At 35.3% G+C, this 22,707-nt stretch overlaps 1 protein-coding gene and 1 long non-coding RNA gene across 2 annotated transcripts; both read left to right on the top strand.

The window, feature by feature from the left end:
- Positions 1-322: 322 nt before the first annotated feature.
- Positions 323-3,074, top strand: LOC139734789 (uncharacterized). The gene is made up of 3 exons (XR_011711176.1): positions 323-374; positions 620-700; positions 1,044-3,074. It is a non-coding gene; the product is annotated as an uncharacterized lncRNA (long non-coding RNA).
- A 715-nt stretch (positions 3,075-3,789) lies between these two features.
- On the top strand, positions 3,790-21,124 carry LOC139734812 (uncharacterized). Its single transcript, XM_071645597.1, has 8 exons — positions 3,790-3,806; positions 4,033-4,202; positions 8,214-8,474; positions 8,719-8,997; positions 9,441-9,716; positions 10,247-10,519; positions 11,671-11,934; positions 17,425-21,124. Exons 1-8 carry the CDS (start codon positions 3,790-3,792, stop codon positions 17,586-17,588), a joined length of 1,704 nt encoding a protein of 567 aa, XP_071501698.1. The 3' UTR covers positions 17,589-21,124.
- Positions 21,125-22,707: the final 1,583 nt, after the last annotated feature.

The following is a 22,707-nucleotide window of genomic DNA, read 5'->3' as shown; positions in this document are numbered from 1 at the left end:
ACAACACACTTCTTTGAAAAAAGTCATACATTCATATTGGATACAATAATTAGAAATGACAATAGCTGACCTCGTGCAATTTTCTTGATTGGAAAGGTTTTTTTTTTTTTGTTCTATTTCGCAATGGTGGTCTTACAAGGTTGTATTTTGTTTGAACCATTCTCTTATTACGGCCAGGAAGGACCTACAAGTAGACACGGCCGACACATAACGCTTGGCGATTATTATAGGCGGAGTGATATCTCTGTCCGAGGCTGTGCACTGTCCTCTGCTTCCGTGTCCGTCGTGAGGCCGATCTCAATATAAATGATCCAGAGATTCACAGGAGGTTGGCACCGAATGCACATGTTCTGACTAATAGCATCTCTTTCTTGGTAAGAATACTTCATGTGCAACGTAGCTAGATTAACATTGCCTGATGATACACACTTCCGTGATTTGCAATGATACCAATAGAAACTTTTTTGAATCATGCTTTTCTTACGTAGCTTATATTTTCATACTTTTCATTGATATATATATATATATATATATATATATATAAGATGTATATATATATATATATATATATATATATATATATATCACCTCATCACGCATGCATTCAATGTTCTTGCAGATTTGGACACTAAATTGGAGGTCGACATGGCTGTGATTATGATCACGTGTTGGATGTTGCTGTTCTTGGTGCATTCCTGTGGTAAGATAGCCTTCCCCTAATATAATATCTTTTATCATAAGGTGCGTTTGTGTATTAATCAGCGCCTCAAAAAGAATGCTTTGCATATCAATTCAAAAGAGACACATTGTTTTTCATAGCATGACCATGACACAATTAGAAAATAAAAATGTTCAACTCATGCGTTTGTCTCTTTCCATATTTGAATAAATTATCAAATAATTTGTAAGCTGACATGACAAATCATATTTAGGCTCATGTCTACAAAGTTTTATTCACGATGGTCTGATATCAAACATGAAATAAATAAAGCTGCGATCCCCTGCCATTTCTTATGTCACTTTGTTTGAATCTTGCTCTACAGTCGCCGTGACTTTCACCGTACCGAGTACCCTGACGGCTAACCGCCAAGTCACTGCGCGGTGTACGGAGAGTGGAGTGCTCGAGTCACAGACAGCGAGCTGGTTCTTGGACGGCGTCCAGATCACTGAGGGCGTGGTCACAAATAGCAATCAGGCTCGACAAGACAAAGGATGGGGTTACCAGGGGAATGTTCAATCGGCTCGGTCTACGGATACATACCGCTCCACTGCTACCCGTTATTTAGGCTGACCGGAAAAAATAGAATAACGTTTCGAAATGCAAGCTCAGTATAATACTTAGAACAATATAATACTCATCTGCCGTTATACGCATAGCTCATCTTCTGCAAAGGATACATAACCAGGTAATTGTCTGTAGAAAGGCCTGCCTACTAGGGAGGATTTCTGCCCAGTCAACCTGTCTTACAATTAGAAGGATGGTTACAACCTTGACATATTTTGATTTATCCTTTTATATATATCTTAGGAAGCTTAATGGTGCCGAGACAGCACCGTTGCTTGATGATAAGAGTAACAATGCACCAAACAGTGACTACACATGAACAATTTGGAATATTGGTTGATTTGGTAAAAGATCTGTCTGGGAGTTAAATAATCTAATGGATTTCCGGTCATGCTGTAAGTATAACAATTAGAATACTGATAAACATAACAAAACATGTTCATGTATGGGCAATGACAAAACAGAGAAGACAGAGACAGGCTAGGCCCTATTACACACCTCTAGACAAACAATCAATGTCAAAAGACTTACTGAACGAGGAAGTCTTATGAGCGACAATGAAGACGGAAGTGACCTTTGTGTCATAAAACGCAAGTACCACAAAAAACTCCCGTTATTTCAATCCCTGGGAATGATATCTTTTTAAATGTTCCCAAAACACAGACTATCATGTGTTGTGAAACTAGTCATCGAATTTGAACTATGTATGGATAACTGCTTAGGACAGAGCATGCTGGTCCTTTGATTATGTTGGTGAAGCTTTGGAAAACACCTCAGGCAGAAAATGCAAGCGTTGAATCGGATTCGCTACTACGGGTTAGGAAGGATGGAGTAAACATGAAGACAAAGACTGACACAATACGACTACCTCAACGATGTAAAGGATACAGTTAAGGTTAAGTACGATAAATCTTTAGCTGCGGCAGACACACAATTTGCACAAAATAAGGTTTGATTTATCTTATTGCGGCCTGCTATTTCTGCCATACTACTCCAAACGGAAATGACAATATTTTGATACACAGTCGTTGCACTTAGAGTCGCATCATCACTATTCATGTCAGATCCATTTAGTGTTGTTGGTTATCATAAAAATGTTTTGGATTACGCCATTGTAAAACACAAATTGTCCAATTTATGTTCCCACACCGACGGAAGTTACGTTTGATAGCACATAACGATGGGACGTTAAAAACCCTTTAATTACTCGGAAAATGAATACTCAAGAAAACGTGATAGTAGTTAAGTATAGAATAGGATTTTCACAATATCATGATCATTGAAACATTATTCTTTTCCATGTTAGGACGTGGAAAATTCACTTTTTCCACTTGAATATCACTTGGTATGTTAAAGGCGTATTGGTAGACGACAATCTGCCCGACTTGGACCATTCTAAGTGTTTAGCATGGCCTTCAAATTTACAGATGTTCGACAAAACGAATGTAAAGTCGGATTGTCGTGATTTAGGCACAGTGAACAACATCGTGGGAATCAATATTTCCCGTAACTTTGTCTATTTAACCAGAAGGAATAAATAATTCTTGCTAGATGGCTTTGATGTTTCTTCCCATGTCGCTGCTTGATTTACACAGGTTGGATTGTCCACACTGGACTGAAACCAACAAGGAAGAGTCTTTGATTGTCTGTCATATTAGAACGGTGTAGCCCCAGTCTGGGAATTGTTTTAGGAATTCTGGTGGTGAGAAGATAAGAAATTACTAGCCTAGGGATGAGGTATGATTTTGTTGTGAATTGGAGATGTGACATATACAGTACAACACAGGCAATGGACAAGTGATACCAACAAAAAATGAAATATATGAAGCTATAAACCATCTATTTGCTGGTGTGATTTCGCATCTATTCCAATCATATATTTTTTTAATTTAATCAAAATGAATTAGGTAAATTTACCCTGCGCAGAATCTATGATTGATTTGTTTAGTCCAAAGGGCGTGAGATTAAACCGAACAACATACCGAGAGACATACACAACATACCCCTCACACTGGTTGGCCCGTTCCAGTGGCAGAAAAATTACGCTCTTCATCGGCGCCTCTGATACTGTACTAGTGTAGCTGGCAAAAATTATAATTATCATAATACGACTTGCAGGTTTAGGGAAGTGAATTCAGACAAACTGATATGCATTACAAAGTGTTTTAGAAGCAAAGAAACAACACATGTAATTAGAGAAAGCAATGTATTCTCTTGTAAGTCTCTACATTTTTCTGCCCTGTTACGCTTATAAACACTATAGTGCTGAATGTCTTGAGTAACGGCTCCACACAATTGTGTTTTTTTATGGCAACTTTTGCATTATTTATGAAATACAATATTGATCCTACGCCGTGTAGAGTTTGTGACTACCTACTACCTATCGATGATGTGACAAAATTAATTAAAAAAATAACAAAGCATCGAAATGGAATTCGTTATTACAGTTATGACGGACATTCATCTTCGTCAGTAAAAAAAAAAGCAGAAAGAATGGGAGAACTATGCCGTCTGATGTGAAGTAACTTGTGGTGTTGCATTCTGTCAAGAAATCATTTCCACAATACTTTTTTCTCCAGCCATAGATCATATATTTTAGTGCGTATCCTATTGAAATTTATCCAGGAAATGCACTTTCATAAAATATTTTCAGTTGGAAACCGCAGGTGACAATTCTGACACGAAGTATACACGAGCAATATTGGCACGGAGAGCCGAATGAAGTACAGTTTCAAATGACTACTTAGGAATAATTATTACTCTCAACCCTATTACTGCACGGATCGCTGCTATCACTACAAGACGTATTACGACATCGAAAGTGTGTTGACCTTCACCCCTTCCTCCTTTCATCACGGGAAGACGCTCCAGTGCATCATTTCCGGTTCTCAACAATCAGCCACGCTCAACGTTAGACGTATGTATCCAATACCAATTTGCTAATCTTAATTGTGTGTGTGTGTGTGTGTGTGTGTGTGTGTGTGTGTGTGTTTGTTTGTTTGTTTGTTTGTGTTAATATAGATGTGATAAAACCTGTAAAGAATTACCGTTGACAAATAATAAATGAAATCACAGTTTCATAAGCCTTCATGATGCACAAACACTACATTTTCTCATTTATGGTTTCATACAACAGAAAAAAAAACATACAAGTACAAATTGTACAGTTGTCGGTAGTAACGTTGGTTATTTCACCCTTTTTTGTCGAAGAAATCAAGTGATTAGTATGAAGAAAAGGCATATAACCGTATTGTTTGTCAATTGCAGAAAGAAAACACAAATATTGTTTACATTTATTTTAAGGCTGTTGTATAAACCGGTATTTACATGGGATCGTCAGGACTGAGGAATAGGCCTACTGCCGAGACCACAATATTCTCCGCCAGGGCCATCAACAGACGCATCCCACATCTCACTATGCGATAACCTATTAGAGGAAGAGATGCATATTCCTGCGCTTTCAAAGGAATTTCAACATTGCAAATACGAGATCCATGTTCAACTATATACTTTAAAAAGAATAAAAACTGTTAACAACCATTACAAATAGCGGACAAAATATGAGATAAGTGGTCCATCATTATCAAGGCATTGTTTTTCGCGAGGTGGTCCCTAATAATACCATTTCTTTACTAATGCACAGCTTTTCAAAATGAAATGTACATATTTACGTATTTCAAATTTTCCATCATCTAGCTACTTTTTATCTGAATTTTTTGAATATATATTCACATTTATGAGCGGCTCATCTTTTCTCATAAAAATCAGTTCACACATTTTTCCTTACTGTAAAGGCAATTATTTCCTTGTGTGGGGGGGGGGGGGGGGTGGGTGTGACAACTTTTTTTGTGTGTGTTTTGTGTACTGTAAAAACACACATGGGCAAACTCATTCATCAAAAAAAGGGTGGTAAAGATATATTTTTATAGTTATTGTTTTACTATATTGTAACAAAAACGGTATAAATCAAGCGTAGTCGCCAAGCCAAGATTTATAGCATAAAAGATAAAATTTCTAGACATTTCCAAGAGGGAACAGTGTGAGACAAAAAAGCGCTATCTAAACTGTATTCATCCGCCTTATGTAAGGCAAGCAACCCTGGACCTGTTGATATTACGTCACCTCCGAAGAACTTAGCAATGGGGATAAATTGCCTTGTCTAATGGTACAAATGCTGCTATTTGTAAACTAAAAAAAAAGACCTCACAGAGAGACAGCCCACAAGCCACATAGCCCATGAGTTCGACACTAAGCAAACAAGGCCTACGAGACCGACCCACTGTTGCCGACACGTGTTTCAATGTCGAACTCGTTGGGTGTTTTTACATTCCTAAGTGCTGAACTCATTTGCTGTATGACTCGTGTATTTTTCTTCAATGTCAAACTCTTGGGCTGTATAACTTGTGGGTGGGGTCTCTTGGGGTGATCCCCTCTTCTTTTTCTGTTGATAGATTGTCAGGATACCATAGAGAAAGTTTGAATACACACCGTGAAAACGATATAGCAGCGTATATGACCTCACTATTCGAGAGACAAATCACGTTTATTATAGTCTAAAAGCCCCTCCTTATCATTGGCTCCTGCAATATATTTTTTTCACGTATGCAAGGAACGAAATGTGTTCCTAAATCATTCTCATGTTACATCTTGCTTGCAGAGTTTATTCATTTTATAGATATAGATACTGTCTTAACAGTTCTGTGAATTTAACAATATGGATATAATCTAGCTGCACCGATTTAGAGAAAGGATTGAGGTCTTGTAAAATGAAATATAGGTTTTCCCGTTAATTTTCACACTTATTTTGATTACATTTGTTTGATAGATACTTCATTTTCTGCGAATGAATATACATAAGATACATAGTCATGAACATGTGGGAAACATACAAAGTATAGTTAAAACATAGTCTTTTAACTTGCATAAACAAAGATATAAACGGAAATTAATTGTATAATATACAGTATGCATGTCTATGCAGCAGGGATTACAATAACAATAGTTAAGAAGCGATCATGCAGAGGGCCGTCATTGTAAGCATTGCTTGAAAAGAGGGCCGGTCCGAGGAAAAGGTAGGGACGTAATAGATTCGTAACAATACAAATTCTGCTGCGCAGATAGCAGGGGAAAATAAACTCTGATGTGTGGTTGTGGTGAATATGCGTGCGAGTGCTTCAGTTTTATAGATTTGTGGTTCAATTTCGTCCCGTGAGATCTGGAATATGCAAATCCTAGTTTCAAATTCGTATTTTGCCGATCATTTCGAACAAAGTCGTTTTTCACATACTTTCGTCATTGGCAATTCGTCCGTCAAACTCACTGCACACCTAACAGCAAACGCAATTTCCCCTTTTAGCGATCATGTTCGTCAATTTTTTCTTCAGGTCCGTTTCATATCTTTTCTGTTGTGTTTTCTTAGGTGTTTACTTTTTTTCCTGCAACCGTTAACCTTTTCCACATTTAGAAGTAACATACATACACGTATACCGTACCCCCGCACACAAAAGCACAATATGCACACACACGCACGCGGGCGTGCACACACATATACACACAAACAAACATATCTTTCTCAAAGAACACATGGAGACAAACATAGTACTGTCAAACAAACGAAAAAAAGTGATCCAGACAAGTTTACATAAAAAGTATGTGTAGAGTTTAACCCCATTTTAATCTACATTGAAAATGCATTATTTTTTTTGTGTCGTTTATCAGTTTGAATAAAGTTCTCTACGTGTAATAACATAAAATCGGGAAGTAAAAAAGCTCAAGTCCAAAAGTTGTCACGACATGATTAAAGATTATCTTTACCGGTTTTTAATGTTCTCTGACCGCCGTTTATCCTTTAATTTCTCGTACATACGTGTATATACATTGTCAAGCAAACGGTTTAGGAATAATGACTGTCTGCTGATCCCATTACCGGGATAAAAATAAGGTAATGCAGGCATAGAATAAGTTTACCCTCACACCATAAGACCAATCGTATCCGACGAATTTGTATCCGACTAATTTGTTTTGAAAAATCCATGAAATTGTGCGAACAAAGATTAATTTGATTCTTACATTTTCCAGTCGATGGGCGGCGGGGACGAATTTCAATGACATTCGACGATTTTTGAATGTGATGTCTTTGAAAACGGTTTACGAAAAACGAATTGCAATGACGATGGACTAAATTGAAGTTAGGATTTGATTTCTGTGAGTTCCTAAGGACGAATGTAAACGGAAATTCTTTGAAATTTAATTTAAAAAGTGCAAAAAAAAAAATGGACCTGAAAACTGTACACTAATATTTAAGAATAAATATGTTCTATTCTAAAACAATATCGAGCAAGATTTCTTTCAAAATATTATACTACGCACAACATTGTTAATATGCATACCAAAATAGCAACGTGGTAGCTAGAGACTTTGCTTCGACGCAGACATTAATAATTAATTGTGCAATCACATATTGAGTCCTACGAAAAGGCCAGCGTCGTTTGCCAAGTCTGTACACGATTGTGCACGCTTACATGAAATTCAAACATGCGATAAACAACAAAATGGTCCAAATTCACGAAGGTAGTACAAATGAGAGCATGGTTTATTTAACCATGGACAAACATCATGGAACGCCAAGTGTCGAACGGAATATTTCGTTACGAAGTTTGTCATTTCGTCGACAAAATGACCGTTTCGTTAACGAAATGTTCATTAAGTTACAAAATGTTTTCACTTTGTTACAAAATAATCATCGACGAAACGACTGATTTTGTAACGAATTCCATGCGACACTTGACGCTCCATAGTTTTATCCATTGTTTAAACCATGGTTTCATTTGTACCACTTTCGTGAAATCGGGCCATTATGTATTCTCTGAGTTGATGTATTAAAGTGTAGACAGAAATTGATGACAATCCAATTGTTACCAACACACAGATGGCCCTGCTGATGGTGTGATTAGTATTAAGACACGTGGTCAGGGGTCTTCTTTGGAAATTGAATGCCACGTGATCCCGCAGAACCAGCCAGCGCCCGCTATCAATTCATACGTGATCAAAGCTGATGGCGTCATACGCTCCCAGTCATCTTCTCCTACTACTCGCCTTTCTCCACGGCCTCGTTGGTGTATCGAACTGTCCTGTGAAGGAACGAACGCCTTGGGATCGACATCGAGTACATCAATCTATTGTCCACGAGGTATGGTACAATCAGTAAAGCTTCTTCTGAAGCTTGAATGCAATTATACTGATATGTCTTGAAAACAGTTCATTACGCATTATGCCATGAATAAAATCAATACGACTAAAATACTCAAGCAAGTCTTCAGGAGGAATTTTTGACTTCAAACTAACATTACCTTTTCAGCTCTGTTGTTAAGTGTAGTTGAATGTTTCTTAATGTTGAAAAATCGTGTTCCGATGTTTTATGTTTCCCTATACAGCACCTCCGCCAAACGATGCTATACAGGTTGAGTTCCAAGAGTCGGGGGATCTTAGGGAGGCTGGTGGTCACGTTGATTTGACTATATCCTGCGAGATAGCCTCTCATACTCGACCATTCCCGCCTATCAACACTTACGTCATCAAGAGAGATAGTCAAACATTGTCGACCTCCAACTCGTTCACCCTATCTCCTCGACCGGATAGGTGCACGAATATCACGTGTATTGGCGAAAATGACATCGGGTCGGCATCATCTGTTGAAACCTTCTGTCCAAAACGTAAGACTTTATATTTTTTAATTTCATTCTGATAGTTCACCGGTATGTCATATCACATAATGTATTATACCTATTCATAATGCAGTATGTAAGTATATATGAATATTAATATATTTTAATGTGTGCTTGAATGAACTGTGTGCATTTTCATCAGGCATATTAGCTCTAGCTCTTATACATTACTGCGTCAAGTGATGCATATGCGTGGAATTTCGTGCAAGAAAATCAAGGCATGCAGAAAGGAATGCATGTGTGAAGAAAGGGATGTGATAAACAAAATGATTTTTTTTTTCGTTCACACGTGACAACTCAGAATATTCACCATACATCTTTTCAGTTTTGTTCTGCAGGGTGTTATACCTGATATGACGTCATGATATCTTTTCTTCAATGGTTGACTTTTTTATGGCTTCTTTCAAATGCTTTCTGTGATTCGTTGGCAGATCCACCACGTGATCATATCATTGACATCGAGTTCGACGAAGGTTTGGATGACAGTGGTCGAGGTACTGTCACCATTTCCTGTCATGTGAACGAAATCGACCAACCCTTCCCTGCTCTCGAGAGGTACGAGATCAAAGTTGGAAGTGTGACAGTGTCAAACTCGAGCTCGTCATCGTTCACGGTATCGTCAAGCCCTCCAGGCTGCACAGACATCACGTGTATTGGAATGAATGAACTCGGTTCGACATCTACAGTGAATGAATTTTGTCCAACAGGTAACTTTAATTGATAAAGTCTTTTGTTATTGACTGGGGTGTTAGAAATGACGAGATTAGCTTTAAGCAGAAGGAAACTAAATAAGCATCAAGAATATAGATGAACCACATTTATAACTAATCAACATCATTGCATATTGTAGTAAGTGAGAATATTTCATATTAATGATTGTTATTAAATTTGTTTTACCTACACCAAAGGACAAGAGTCATCTATAGTTAACAAACCATTATGCTTGATTTAGAACAAGATGTTTTTGACCGAAACGAAACAGATTACTACAGATTATTAAGACGCTCGTATGGATTTCCCGATACGACAGCCTTTCTTAAGAGTAAGATGCGTTGATTATCCCTTTTATCCCTTATAAGTAATACATGTATGACATAAAAGTTTACTACAGTATACTGTAGTACACTACAGATGTCCTCTGATGTAATTCCCCATGTTCATAACGTAAAGTTACAACTAATGAAATGATAGTACATAATTATTTTTCATTTGGATTTCTTCCTGATATCAAATCAAGATCCTCCCGGGGAAGACATCATAGCTCTGCAGATTGAAGAGCAGATAGTCGCAAGCGAGGTTAACCTTGTGATCACGTGTCACATCGAACCACGTGACCAACCCACACCTCCAATCGACTCATACGAGATCTCCGTTGACGACGAGACGATTTCATCGTCAAGTGTCCCGTCTGCGATTGTGGAATCTCGTCCTAACAAGTGTATGAACATCATGTGTGAAGGAAGGAACAGACGTGGCTCAACGCGTTCAACGGATTTGTACTGTTTTAGAGGTAAATCCAGATATTCTACTTTAAAGATATTATGTTTGTCTGCTTGATTGGTTGTTGTTGTTTTAAAGAAAGAGAGAAGAGAGAGAAAAAAAATGGGTCCCTATGCAAATAATTTGCCCCAGACAGCACTTAACATAAAACAAACAGTTTAAATCTTAGAGGAGATTTATAATTGTGACCGTGCATCACAAAACGAACAAAAAGTCGCACCCCTTGATTTTATGTGAGGACTCAAAAAAGGTGAAATGGGTCAACCGAGTCAGTATTGAGTTTGTCATGTTTTCTGAAAGAGCTATCCTTCTTTTACATTATTCTTTAGTTTGGAATCATAACATTAATGGGAAAGTGTGTTTTCAGCAGTTTTTCTACAACCCTTTTATGGGGGAGAATAAAATGATCCGGTATATTCTAGAGTCCCCCTTTTATACCTTGAAATCCTTTACTCACTCTTCACTTTCAAGTCTAATAACTTTTGAAAGGATAACACTACTGCTTTGAAAGTTGGCATTAATCATGGACAGAATGTGTTAATAGAACATAGTCAATTTCAGCTTAATCTGATAATCGCTTCATTGTTGTTGTTCCGATGGCTTTACTAGCTGAGTTTTGTCACTTTCATTGCACAGCTAGCACGGCTCGGTAAAGATTAAGCGCTTGAATAGACCCTGTACTTCAGAGCCTCTTTTCTCAGTTCACACTTTTCCAGAGTGTGTGCTTTCTTTCTAGTATTTAGATAGGTCAGGGGAGTCCATTTGAATTGAGTTATACATCATTTTAAAGCTTTAACAGAGTCTACTTTTTAAGAATCTGCCCATAACTAAAAATCCATGTCTGGCGACTTTTTGTTTGTTTTGTGGTGCAGGGTCACAATTGATTGATTGTTTACAAACAAGTTTTTAGGGTAAGAATGTTCTATGAATTTTATTCTACTATAATCATAGCTAGTTTCGATCTGAAATATGACACGATATGCTAGTCGTAGCACGTAAAACTAAACACGTGAAATATTATAGTGTATTTACATTCCTAAAATATAGATCTCGTACCTTTGTCTTGAAATGCCTTTCCGATTGTTTGATAAGTGTTTTTTTTATAGTCTCACCTTCGAATTACATGTTTACCTTCATCCTTTACGTAATATCAAATATTAGATGACATAATCGATGTTCAGTTCAACGAGCGCGTGGGAGAGAACAACGGGAAAATCTACACAGTGGTCTGTCATATCGACGAGGAGTACCAGCCGACACCAGGTATCCATACCTTCCTCATCACAGCCGATAACGTCACTCTCTCATCCTCCCGCTCGCCGTCGACTGCCTTCACCCCTCGGGCCAACGGGGGCACGGAAGTCTCCTGTACGGGATGGAACGATTTTGGCTCCACCACTGCAACCAAGACCTTCTGCCCGTCAGGTAAGCTGTGGCATAACATGGAATTGTTGAAAATGATGTGCTTAAAACCTACCCCTTTTTCTGATGTAAAAGACGAAAGTGTACATAAAGAGCGTAAAACTACTTTTGTAAATTATCATCGTGCTCTAATGCAGATTGTTATAATCAACATAATCATATGAATATTTAGCGTTTTGTGAACATCTATCTTGAAAACGATGCTTTTTGATATTAAAAAAGAGACCACAACTCGAAAGCTGGTAACCCAATGTAATACATGATACACTAGCCTAAAAAAAAGGACTTTACCACTATTTTCAATACGTTTAGTACTTTTCTTTAACCTGACATACGGTCATGATACATGTGCTATCTTCGGACATTCAGAAACAGATGTTCCTACAAAGACATACATACACACACTTACGAACACACGTGCTCGTGTCTGAAGTCTTTTCAATGAAAGGACGTTTGATTGGTGACAGCCCTACAGAAATCCAGAGATTAATATTCTCTATTTATCCTATTCGTTTTAAATACGATGTTCTGTTTCCGCGCGAACATAGCATTCAAGCTCGTTCTAGACCGTCGTACACTTAATCGCTGAAGAACGGAAGTGATGGAGAAGTCATGTGATGTTATAACATGTCATATTGATTGAAGTTACAATTTTGCAAGAAAAAATCACTAAGTAGGGACAATAAATGTGACCGAAAACGAAAGCTTAATTTCTTTTTTGACCACGGTTTGATGAAGTCAGCCTCTTATTTTACTCCATTATAAGCATTTTCCTTTTTATCTAAATGTATCATTTATGTTGTTCAAAACATAGAAATATACCATGCAACACTAAAGCATTGAATGAATTAAACATATAGTAGACGGCGAGTTGTCACAATATTGGGGTGTTCTTAAAATTTTCTGTAGATTTTGATTTTTTGTGCTATTTCCCCTATTTTGGGGGTGCTGAACACGAATCCACTTGTTGCCATTTTTCTAACCTACGTCTTCACCCGTTGCCATGGCAACGCATTATTTTCCTTAAAAGAACATGTATTCTTCATTAAAAATCATAAAAACATGATGTAAACACCAAAATATGTCATTATGAATCCTTTTTAATTAGACTTGAGAAAGAATACAATTTTCATAATATCATGGTTACCTTATAGCAATGACGGTTACCATGGCAACAACTATTTATAAAGAAAAATCATATTTTTCATGAAAAAGCAAGAAAACATGACAAGATTGAGTGGAATATTTATCATAAATCACTATCTAGATTATCAGCTTATTTTTCCACTACCAGTATGTTAATTTCACATCATTATCATTGCCATAGCAACAGCATGACAAAAGCTGCCTTTTAAAGAAAAATAAGCATTGCGATTGAAAGAAAAGCTAGAATACGTCCATAGATGACAAATTTCTGTATAGTGAGATTTTTTGAGCTATTTCCTTTATTTTGTCGGTGCCAAACACGAATCGACCTGTTGCCATATTTCTAAATGACATCTTTAGCCGTTGCCATGGCAACAAATTATTCTCTTTGAAATAACATGTATTCTTCATTAAACATCACAAACGCATGCTAAAACCACCAAAATAAGTCAATATAAACGTATCACGCTTCAATCAAATTAAAAATCACAATTTCCGACTGTCACAGCAACCTCATTGCAATAACGGTTGCCATGGTAACAGCTATTTTTTACAAGAAAATGATTTTTTTCATCAAAAAGCATGAAAAGATGAAAAGTTTGAGTAGCGTACTCATTACAAATTGCTATGATAATTATCAGCTTTTTTGACTACGTTCATGCCACATTATTATCGTTGCTATGGCAACAACTTTTTTCCCTAGAGAGGAGAAGTATCCCATTAAATGAAAAACTAGATAAACAAATGATCAATTTTTGTTAATTATAATTATATTATAATTTTTTATCATTATCTTTAAAAGAACGTGTATTCTTTATCAAAAACATCATAAAAACATGCAGTAAACACCGAAATAAGTCAATCTAAACATCTCTTTAATCAAATTAAAATCACAATTCTTATAACGCCATGGTTTCCTCATAGCAAAGACGGTTGCCATGGTATCAACTATTTTAAAGAAAGTGGTGATACTTTCATGAAAAAGCAAGAAAGTGTGTCAAGATCGGGTGGAATATTGATTACTAACTACTATCATGACTATCACCTCTTTCCCATTATGTTCATTTCACTTCCTGTTCATTGCTATAGCAACAACATGACAAAAACTGCCTTTTAAAGAAAAAAATAGGCATTTCAATTAACAGGAAAATAAGAATGAAGTAAATCCGTAGATGATACATTTCTGTAAGAGTTAGATTTTTTGTGTTCTTTCCCTTATTTTGGGAGTGCCGTACACGAATCCACCTGTTGCCATATTTCTAATTGACATCTTTAGCCGTTGCCATGGAAACAAATTATTTTCTTTAAAAGAACATGCATTCCTCATTAAACATTATAAAAACTTACTGTAATTTCCAACAGATGTCAATATGAACATATTTCTCTGATTAGATTGAATATCACAATTTCCAAATATCACAGCTACAATTTGTACCTCATAGTGATGACGGTCACCATGGTAACAGCTATTTTTATAAGAAAATAATGATTTTTTTTTATCAAAAAGCATGAAATCATGAAAAGATTGATTGAAAAAGTTATTTCATTACCAGTTAGGGTCTAACTATGATTGTCAGCTTTTTTTTTTTACTACGCTAATCTCACATTATTATCGTTGCTATAGCAAAAACATGAGGAAAACTTTCTTTCATAGGAAGAAGAACTGTTTCATTAAAAAGGAAAGAAAGAATAAAATAAACAAGTGATCAATTTCAGAAAAGTTTAAATCTTTTGTGCTTTTTCATCTCTTTTGGGGATGGTAAACAGGAATGCGCCTGTGCGTGGTAATTTTTTAAAATGATGTCTTCAGCCGTTGTCATGGCAACAAATTATTTTCTTTAAAAGAACATGTGTTCTTCTTTAAACATTATGAAAACATGTTGTTAACACCAAAATGTGTGAAGATAAACATGTCTCTTTAATTTAGTAAAACATCACGATTTTTCAATTTCATGGTTACCTCATAGCAATGACAGTTGTCAAGGTAATAACAATTTATTATGAAAAACATAAAAAATGACAAGATTGAGTAACATATTTATAACAAATTACTGTCAGTTCTTTTTTTTTTCACTATAGTCATCCCACTTCGTTCTTGTTGCCATAGAATTAACATGAGAAAACTGCTTTTTAAAGAAAAAAATAACGTTACTCATTAGATAAGGAAAGAATACACTAAACAAAAAACAAATAAGTAAAACCACAAGAGTTTAGTCAGCTTCCTGAATTTCTGATCACATTGCACCTTTAAAACCTTAAATATCCAAAATAATGGTTAATATTTAACATGGTTGCCATGGAAATGCATCAATTCTTGTAGAAAAAAATCTTCAAGAAAAAAATGTGAAATTATGGCCTAAATTTTGAAGTATTACAAATGAGCAAGACTATTAGTCATATATAATTCGGTTCACATCATTTCTGTTCCTATATCGCAACAACATGTTTAGGAATAGATTTCTTTTTTTGACTATAGATATAACCAGGAAACATAAAATACAAATAATAAGCAATACAAATGTTTAAAAACCTCCCCAAAAGTTCCAATTTTCTCGTCATGATGTACTCTGTTTCAGCATTAATGGCTCCAAGACATTTGATAACCTTAAATGACTATGATACCTCCTCTATAGTAATTTCTAACACAGATTGCTATAGAACTTTAATCCTTAAAAAAACATTTTTCTCATGTTATTGCTATGGCAATTGAAATGATGTGGAATGAACGTTGTGAAAACAAAAGCTGATATTAATTTGTGATGAATATGGTACTCAATCTCGTCATTTTTTCAATTTTTTTTCATTAAAATATCAGTATTTTCATTTTAAGAATTGTTACTATGGCAACTGTCATTGCTATGAGGTATCAATGTAATTGAAAAAAAAGGATTGTTTTTATTAATTGAGGAAAAATGTATATAATGACATATTTTGGCCTTAACAACATGTTTTTATGATGTTAATGAAAAACACATGTTCGTTTAAAGAAAATAATTTGTTGCCATGGTAACGACTGAAGACATCATTTAGAAAAGTGGCCATAGGTGGATTCCTTTTCAGTATTTCCAAAAGAGTAAAAAAAGGCCGAAAAATTAAACTCTACAAAAATTGATTATGTATTTATCTAGTTTTTCTTTTACTGGGGTACTTCTCCTTTCTAGGGAAAAAAAAGTTGTTGCCATAGCAACGATAATAATGTGGCATGAACGTAGTCAAAAAAGCTGATAATTATCATAGCAATTTGTAATGAGTATGCTACTCAAACTTTTCATCTTTTCATGCTTTTTGATGAAAAAAAAATTTCTTTTAAAAATTAGCTGTTACCATGGCAACCGTTATTGCTATGAGGTTGCTATGACAGTCGGAAATTGTGAGTTTTAATTTGATTGAAGCATGATATGCTTATTATTGACTTAGTTTGGTGTTTTTAGCATGCTTTTGTGATGTTTAATGAAGAATACATGTTATTTCAAAGAAAATAATTTGTTGCCATGGCAACGGCTAAAGATGTCATTTAGAAATATGGCAATAGGTCAATTCGTGTTTGGCACCGACAAAATAAAGGAAATAGCTAAAAAAATCTCACTATACAGAAATTTATCATCTATGGACGTATTTTAGCTTTTCTTTCAATCGCAATGCTTATTTTTCTTTAAAAGGCAGCTTTTGTCATGCTGTTGCTATAGCAACGAAAATGATGTGAAATTAACATACTGGTAGTGGAAAAATAAGCTGATAATCTAGAGAGTGATTTATGATAAATATTCCACTCAATCTTGTCATATTTTCTTGCTTTTTCATGAAAAATATGATTTTTCTTTATAAATAGTTGTTGCCATGGTAACCGTCATTGCTATAAGGTAACCATGACATTATGAAAATTGTATTCTTTCTCAAGTCTGATTAAAAAGGATTTATAATGACATATTTTGGTGTTTACATCATGTTTTTATGATGTTTAGTGAAGAATACATGTTCTTTTAAGGAAAATAATGTGTTGCCATGGCAACGGGTGAAGACGTCAGTTAGAAAAATGGCAACAAGTGGATTCGTGTTCAGCACCCCAAAAATAGGGGAAATAGCACAAAAAATCAAAATCTACAGAAAATTTTAAGAACATTACAACTCGCCGTCTACTAATAAGGGTCTCCTTCACATGCTAGTTTTACTTATTAATACTTCTATTATTCCTACGTCAGTTAAGTAAAAGATCTCAGCGCGATTTGCCTGCGATTGAAAACCTGATACCTATATCAACCTAGCATGTTTCGAAATCATTTTTAATACAATACCGTCTTTCAGGCTAGTGAGCATTTTGTCTCATTGTCTTACATAAACTCGTAAAAGCTGTGGAAATAATAGCAGAATTTCAGCGTCAAGGAGCTCTTCAGCGATCGTCGACAACTTACGCTCTTCTTGTGGTCGTGTTCTTCCTTTCCGTAATCGTCTGCGTCGCTTACGTCAACAGAAGAAGAACATTCTTCCCCGCAGACGAGGTATTTAAAAGATGATCAGACTACATTGCCACAAGAAAGCACCATCACCCTTCATTACCCTTCAACTTGCACTCACCAAAGTAAAAAATTGCGTAAAAAGTGTTTATACCAACTTACCTTTAGAGACGTGCTGAGAATCTTCCACATGTATCATTATGCGTCTTGATATCACAGCTTGAAGTATAGGGAGTTTGGTTTCGGAGACCTTAATTTTATGTCATTCTTTAGATTTCATTTGTGTGGTATGTTTTTTCGACGATTTACAGTTAAGGAAATGCGGTCCAGAAACAAATTGTAGAAGCTATGAACGAAATATAATCGTTTAAGTAGAAGTGACTGATATCACAAGCTGTACAAACTGTAATTGATGTATATATTTGTGTTTTTATTGAAGGGCAGATTAACGATCTTTATCTTGTCATGTTAAGTTCTCATAATATATTATAATTATTTCATATTTCAAGAGTTGATGTAAATGCGACCCAATAAAAAATAAGGACAAGACGGGAGAGCCTTGCACGAGCCAACAAGGGTTCTTACGCCTGAAGAGAGCACTCTCATTCGGCTATATGATAGTATATTAACTTCCTTTCGTTTTACAGAATAGTTTGAACCTAATTTGTAGTAATGATACAGGCAACGTCATGTATATTAAAAACGAAATTGAATTGATTGGTATTCAAATTGACTGGTAATCAAAATCTTTCTTTCTTTACAGGTGCAGAGTTTCGAATAAACAGATTTCTGTTGGACTTATGGGATACCCTTTTTTCCTGTGACAAGACTGCTCAATTTCGCCTTGAAGACGCATTAATCTTATACTGAATAACCGATGAGATGGATTTGATCATAATTATGCCACTGTACTATGGCAATCCTACATGATCACATTGTTCATAAAATGCAAAGGTGTGCGGTTTCCGGATTTCATGTTTCCAAGTGTATTATTCAGCAAAAAAGATGAATACATATTGTGTAATATTTTATGTTAAACCTTTGTCCATACTTGTAATTCCACTTAAAATTATCATACACAAAAACAATTACTAACTTGTTAAGTCTTTGCCAAAAAATTTATGAAGCAATTCATCTTAATCACGGGGAGAAAAAAAAAACAAAAACTACTCATTATGATATTGATAGTTGCGAGACACAGGAAAATTTACGGTCAGATTAATTTTGCATGATTTGATTTGGCATAAGATATGATGATTTTTGCTGGCAATTAAGATACAACGCTACAAAATAGTCTTCTGTTTTTCCTTCTTTATTTTCCCATTCGATTCCGTTATGTCAAAAAGTCACCGCAGTCCCTATTCATACAGTATCGCTGCACCAGCAATGAGTCTGGTTTGTTTGAACTTTGGTCTCAGAACTACAAACTGCTCTATGTTTTAATGCAAATCGTGAATTCTCGTAAAATATAATCTTGCCTTTGCCGTAGCGTCGATATATCGTATCAGTGAGATGAGAGAGGAGTAGAATATCTTCCCGATTTGTTGAAATGTATGCACAGATTCCATAGTATGACAATTGAATGATTAGCATTCCACTTGCTTTGATGTTCAATACTCCAAGTAAGCCGCTCCTCCACAGAGTTTTTTTGTGTGTGTGTGTGTGTGGAGACCACAGAAAACGGTTTTTTTTTTATTTTAACACCTTTAACCTGTATTTTAGAGGAATAATTGTTGAAATCCTGCACGGAACTTTCTGGTGATATCTTACTGAATGATTATTTCAGGTTTTCTTCAAATGCTCTTGTTATTTACCCCAGCGGGACTAAAGAAAAAATATTGATATCTTATGGAAAGTTAGCATTTAACCATCTTGCGCACATCATTTTGTGCATAATTTTCCTCGCTATTGTACCGTAATGTGAAAACTTTCGGATTATGTGATTGGCTAATCCGTGTTTCTGCGTATTTAGTAGCATTTCACAGTTAAAGAACTGCAATTTTTTGATAATTTTTGTTCGTGTGTCATGTTCTTTATACACACTAAATGATTTCTGCTAAATAATAGTTTAAAGAGACAGAGAACTGCTGGTCGCTCGGTTTGTTGTGATTGAAGAAGGGTGCATACTAAAACAGAACGGTTGTCTTTGGCCAAAGCAATTCAGTAATAAGTGCTACAAAGCGCATAGTATCTCTGCGGCAAGGGTATGGGTGCAATGGAGAGACTCTGTTTCTTCTCATTCGCTAACACCTCCCTGATCGTATATATTACATCGTATTACATTGTGTATACGAATTATTTAAAGATGCAATGGACTAAATTACATTTGAAAATGTCAGGGATAATGCCATCAAAGGAAAAAAACGCGATAGTTCTTGATCTGATCTGAATTTCATTATATCGAAATGTAAATGAACACATTTATTTCCTCCATTCTTTTGTTTTCTCCGTTATAGCTGTGGTTGCTATCAGGATTAAATTAGGTATAATAAACGAGCGTTTGTAATGGTAGTTTCTGTTTTGCTAAAAGATTTATTTCTGACCAGTGAATTTTTAAACTGTAATTAAAGGCTTACATAGATTTGTACCATTTTACCATAGGTTTTGTATAATCATGTTAGAGCGTGAGTATGTTACTTGTAGCGATAAAATCATGATAATTTCAAGCACACGATTGCCTTGCCATATTTATGCTAATCATCAAGAGAATAAAACCGGTATATCGCACGAAGAAACTGCTTTCATGTAGTTTGAGGTCTCTATCGTATGAGTATATTAGAGAAGAGATTGTCGTTGTAATCCGCTCCCACTTATTCTGCCAATGCTCTTGTGGTTGAGAGAAAATATAGTATGATAGACATGAGATTGCATTATGACGAGTATATTCAGTTATCCGGGTATGAAATTCCAGAGTGGATAAAAGTTCACGAGGTTATCAAACGAAAAAATCCGAGGTGATGGGCATACACAACAGATATTTGCAGACGCAAAGACGATATATTCGGACCATCCTATTTCTAAAAATGAACAGCCAGAGAAGGAGTGTGACAGAAAACAGAATGAAAGAAATGATAATAATTATATGCTTTCCCGTTTATTTTCAAACTTTTCTCATTCCATTTACATAGCTTTGTAGTTCAATTTTGTCCCGAGAAATCTAGAATATGCCAATTCTAGTTTCAAATTCGCCTTTCGTCGATGATTTTAGAACAAAGTCTATTCAATTTAGTCATTTGTCACACATTCTCGTCATTTACAATTCCTATTCGTCCGTCACACTTGCAACAAAAATGACAACATAAGTAATTTCGACTTCTATCGATAATTTTCGTCAAAATGTCCTTCAAATTCACCTCATATTGTTTCTGTCGTGATTTCTTGGTTATTTCATTACTCCTGCAGCCATACACTTTTTTTCAAAATTAAGGAGTACATATTACATATACGCACGTTCATTACACCCCACACGCAAAAAGACAGAGAGACCCACACAAACAGACACAGACACACACACACACACACACATGCACAAATGCAAACACACCCTACTCAGAGTACGCACGGAGACAAATATTACTATGTACTGCCACACAAACGAAAACAGTGATCCATGATTTTTAGGTTATTACAATTAAAAGATTATTTTATGCACTTAGAGTTTGAATATCTTTATGCATATATATATATATATATATATATATATATATACCTTAAAACAGGTTTAAACTCTGCGCATAAAAATTTAGAGTTTAAAGGTATTTTTGTTACATTGAATCGGGCTTAAAGGGATGGTATAGTATTGGTGGAGATGAGGATTAAGCTTTTATTTTTTTGCTAGATATCAAGAAATCACTCATGAAATAGTACAGAACATATGATTATAAGAGGAATTCAAAGTTTATTTGATGAAAACCGGCTTTGGAATGACTGAGACATCCAAAAAACAAAATAAAACAAAGAGACCGTAATAAAAGGTCTTTTTTCTTTCTTTTTTTTCAAGTCAATGTTCATTAAATAAACGGCGAATTCCTTTTGGAATCACATGCTCTTTCATATTTCATAAGAGGTTTCGCTTTATCTCACCGAGGAATGTTAGAAACCTGAAGTTAGGTTTCAACCAAAACTATACAATCCCTTTAAAGATAGAGAGGCAGACGGAAAGAGAGAGAAAGAGAGAGAGAGAGAGAGAGAGAGAGTAAACAGAAGGAAACGAGAAGAGATAGTATCAGAGAGTAAAGGAAGAAGTCATCTTTGAATTAAATTAAATTGAATACAATGTATACATGACACTTCTCAGTTCCCTCATGATGAATCTAACCTGGCACAAAACATTTTATCATTTTGGTTTATTGGATTACGTATTTCACGTGTGGACGCAGCGAAACACTGTCGTACATTCTATTGTGTCAATAAATTGAAGCATTCTGCATTTTAATCTTCGTTCTTGACTGATATTGTTATCAAATCAGACAAATCAAATTGGATTATGTAAGGATATTTACAAGTAATTAAAAATAGGCAAATTCTTTCGTTGACCGTGCATACCTGACACATGATATTATATTCATTGCACGAAGTACCAGTTAATGAGTTTATATGACAGAAAAAATATAAAATCCCTCAAATCTTGAGAAGTAACTGTTACGAGTAACATAGTTACTATTGTAACTATGCCGTCGATTTTGCTCCTGCGCAAAATCACAAATCAAAATGCTTATTCTGTAATGAGGTACACGTACACCACGCAAGACTTTTGGGATGTTCTTGCATTTGCAGACATTATGATATGAGACACTTGCTTACGAGTTAAACAAAGAAAAGAAAGGATTTTAGCCTCATTCCGTTTTGTTAATTTGTTTGGAAATAAGCAGTCTGTGGTAACATCTATATGAAGTACTAGTAACCAATGTCGCAAGCACACACACACATCAACACACACACACACACACACACATATATATATATATATATATATATATATATATATATATATGTATATGTATATGTATATGTATATGTATATGTACATATGTCACAAATAAATATAATTTTATCAGTGTTATGAAGATAAATAGATAAACTTATTTTCCTAAACATTTATCTACCAAGAAAATTCTAAGCGATTGTAACCTAAATGCATCAATTAGTCGGTGAGTTCCATACCGTTTCCTTGGAACGT

The sequence above is a fragment of the Diadema antillarum genome, unplaced genomic scaffold (assembly GCF_040938485.1).
Source record: "Diadema antillarum isolate AM-2024a unplaced genomic scaffold, OU_Dant_1.0 seq00000547_RagTag, whole genome shotgun sequence".
In the NCBI taxonomy this organism is placed as follows: Eukaryota; Metazoa; Echinodermata; class Echinoidea; order Diadematoida; family Diadematidae; genus Diadema; species Diadema antillarum.
Note: the sequence above shows the minus strand (reverse complement) of the source record. Positions and strands in the feature narration are given on the sequence as shown.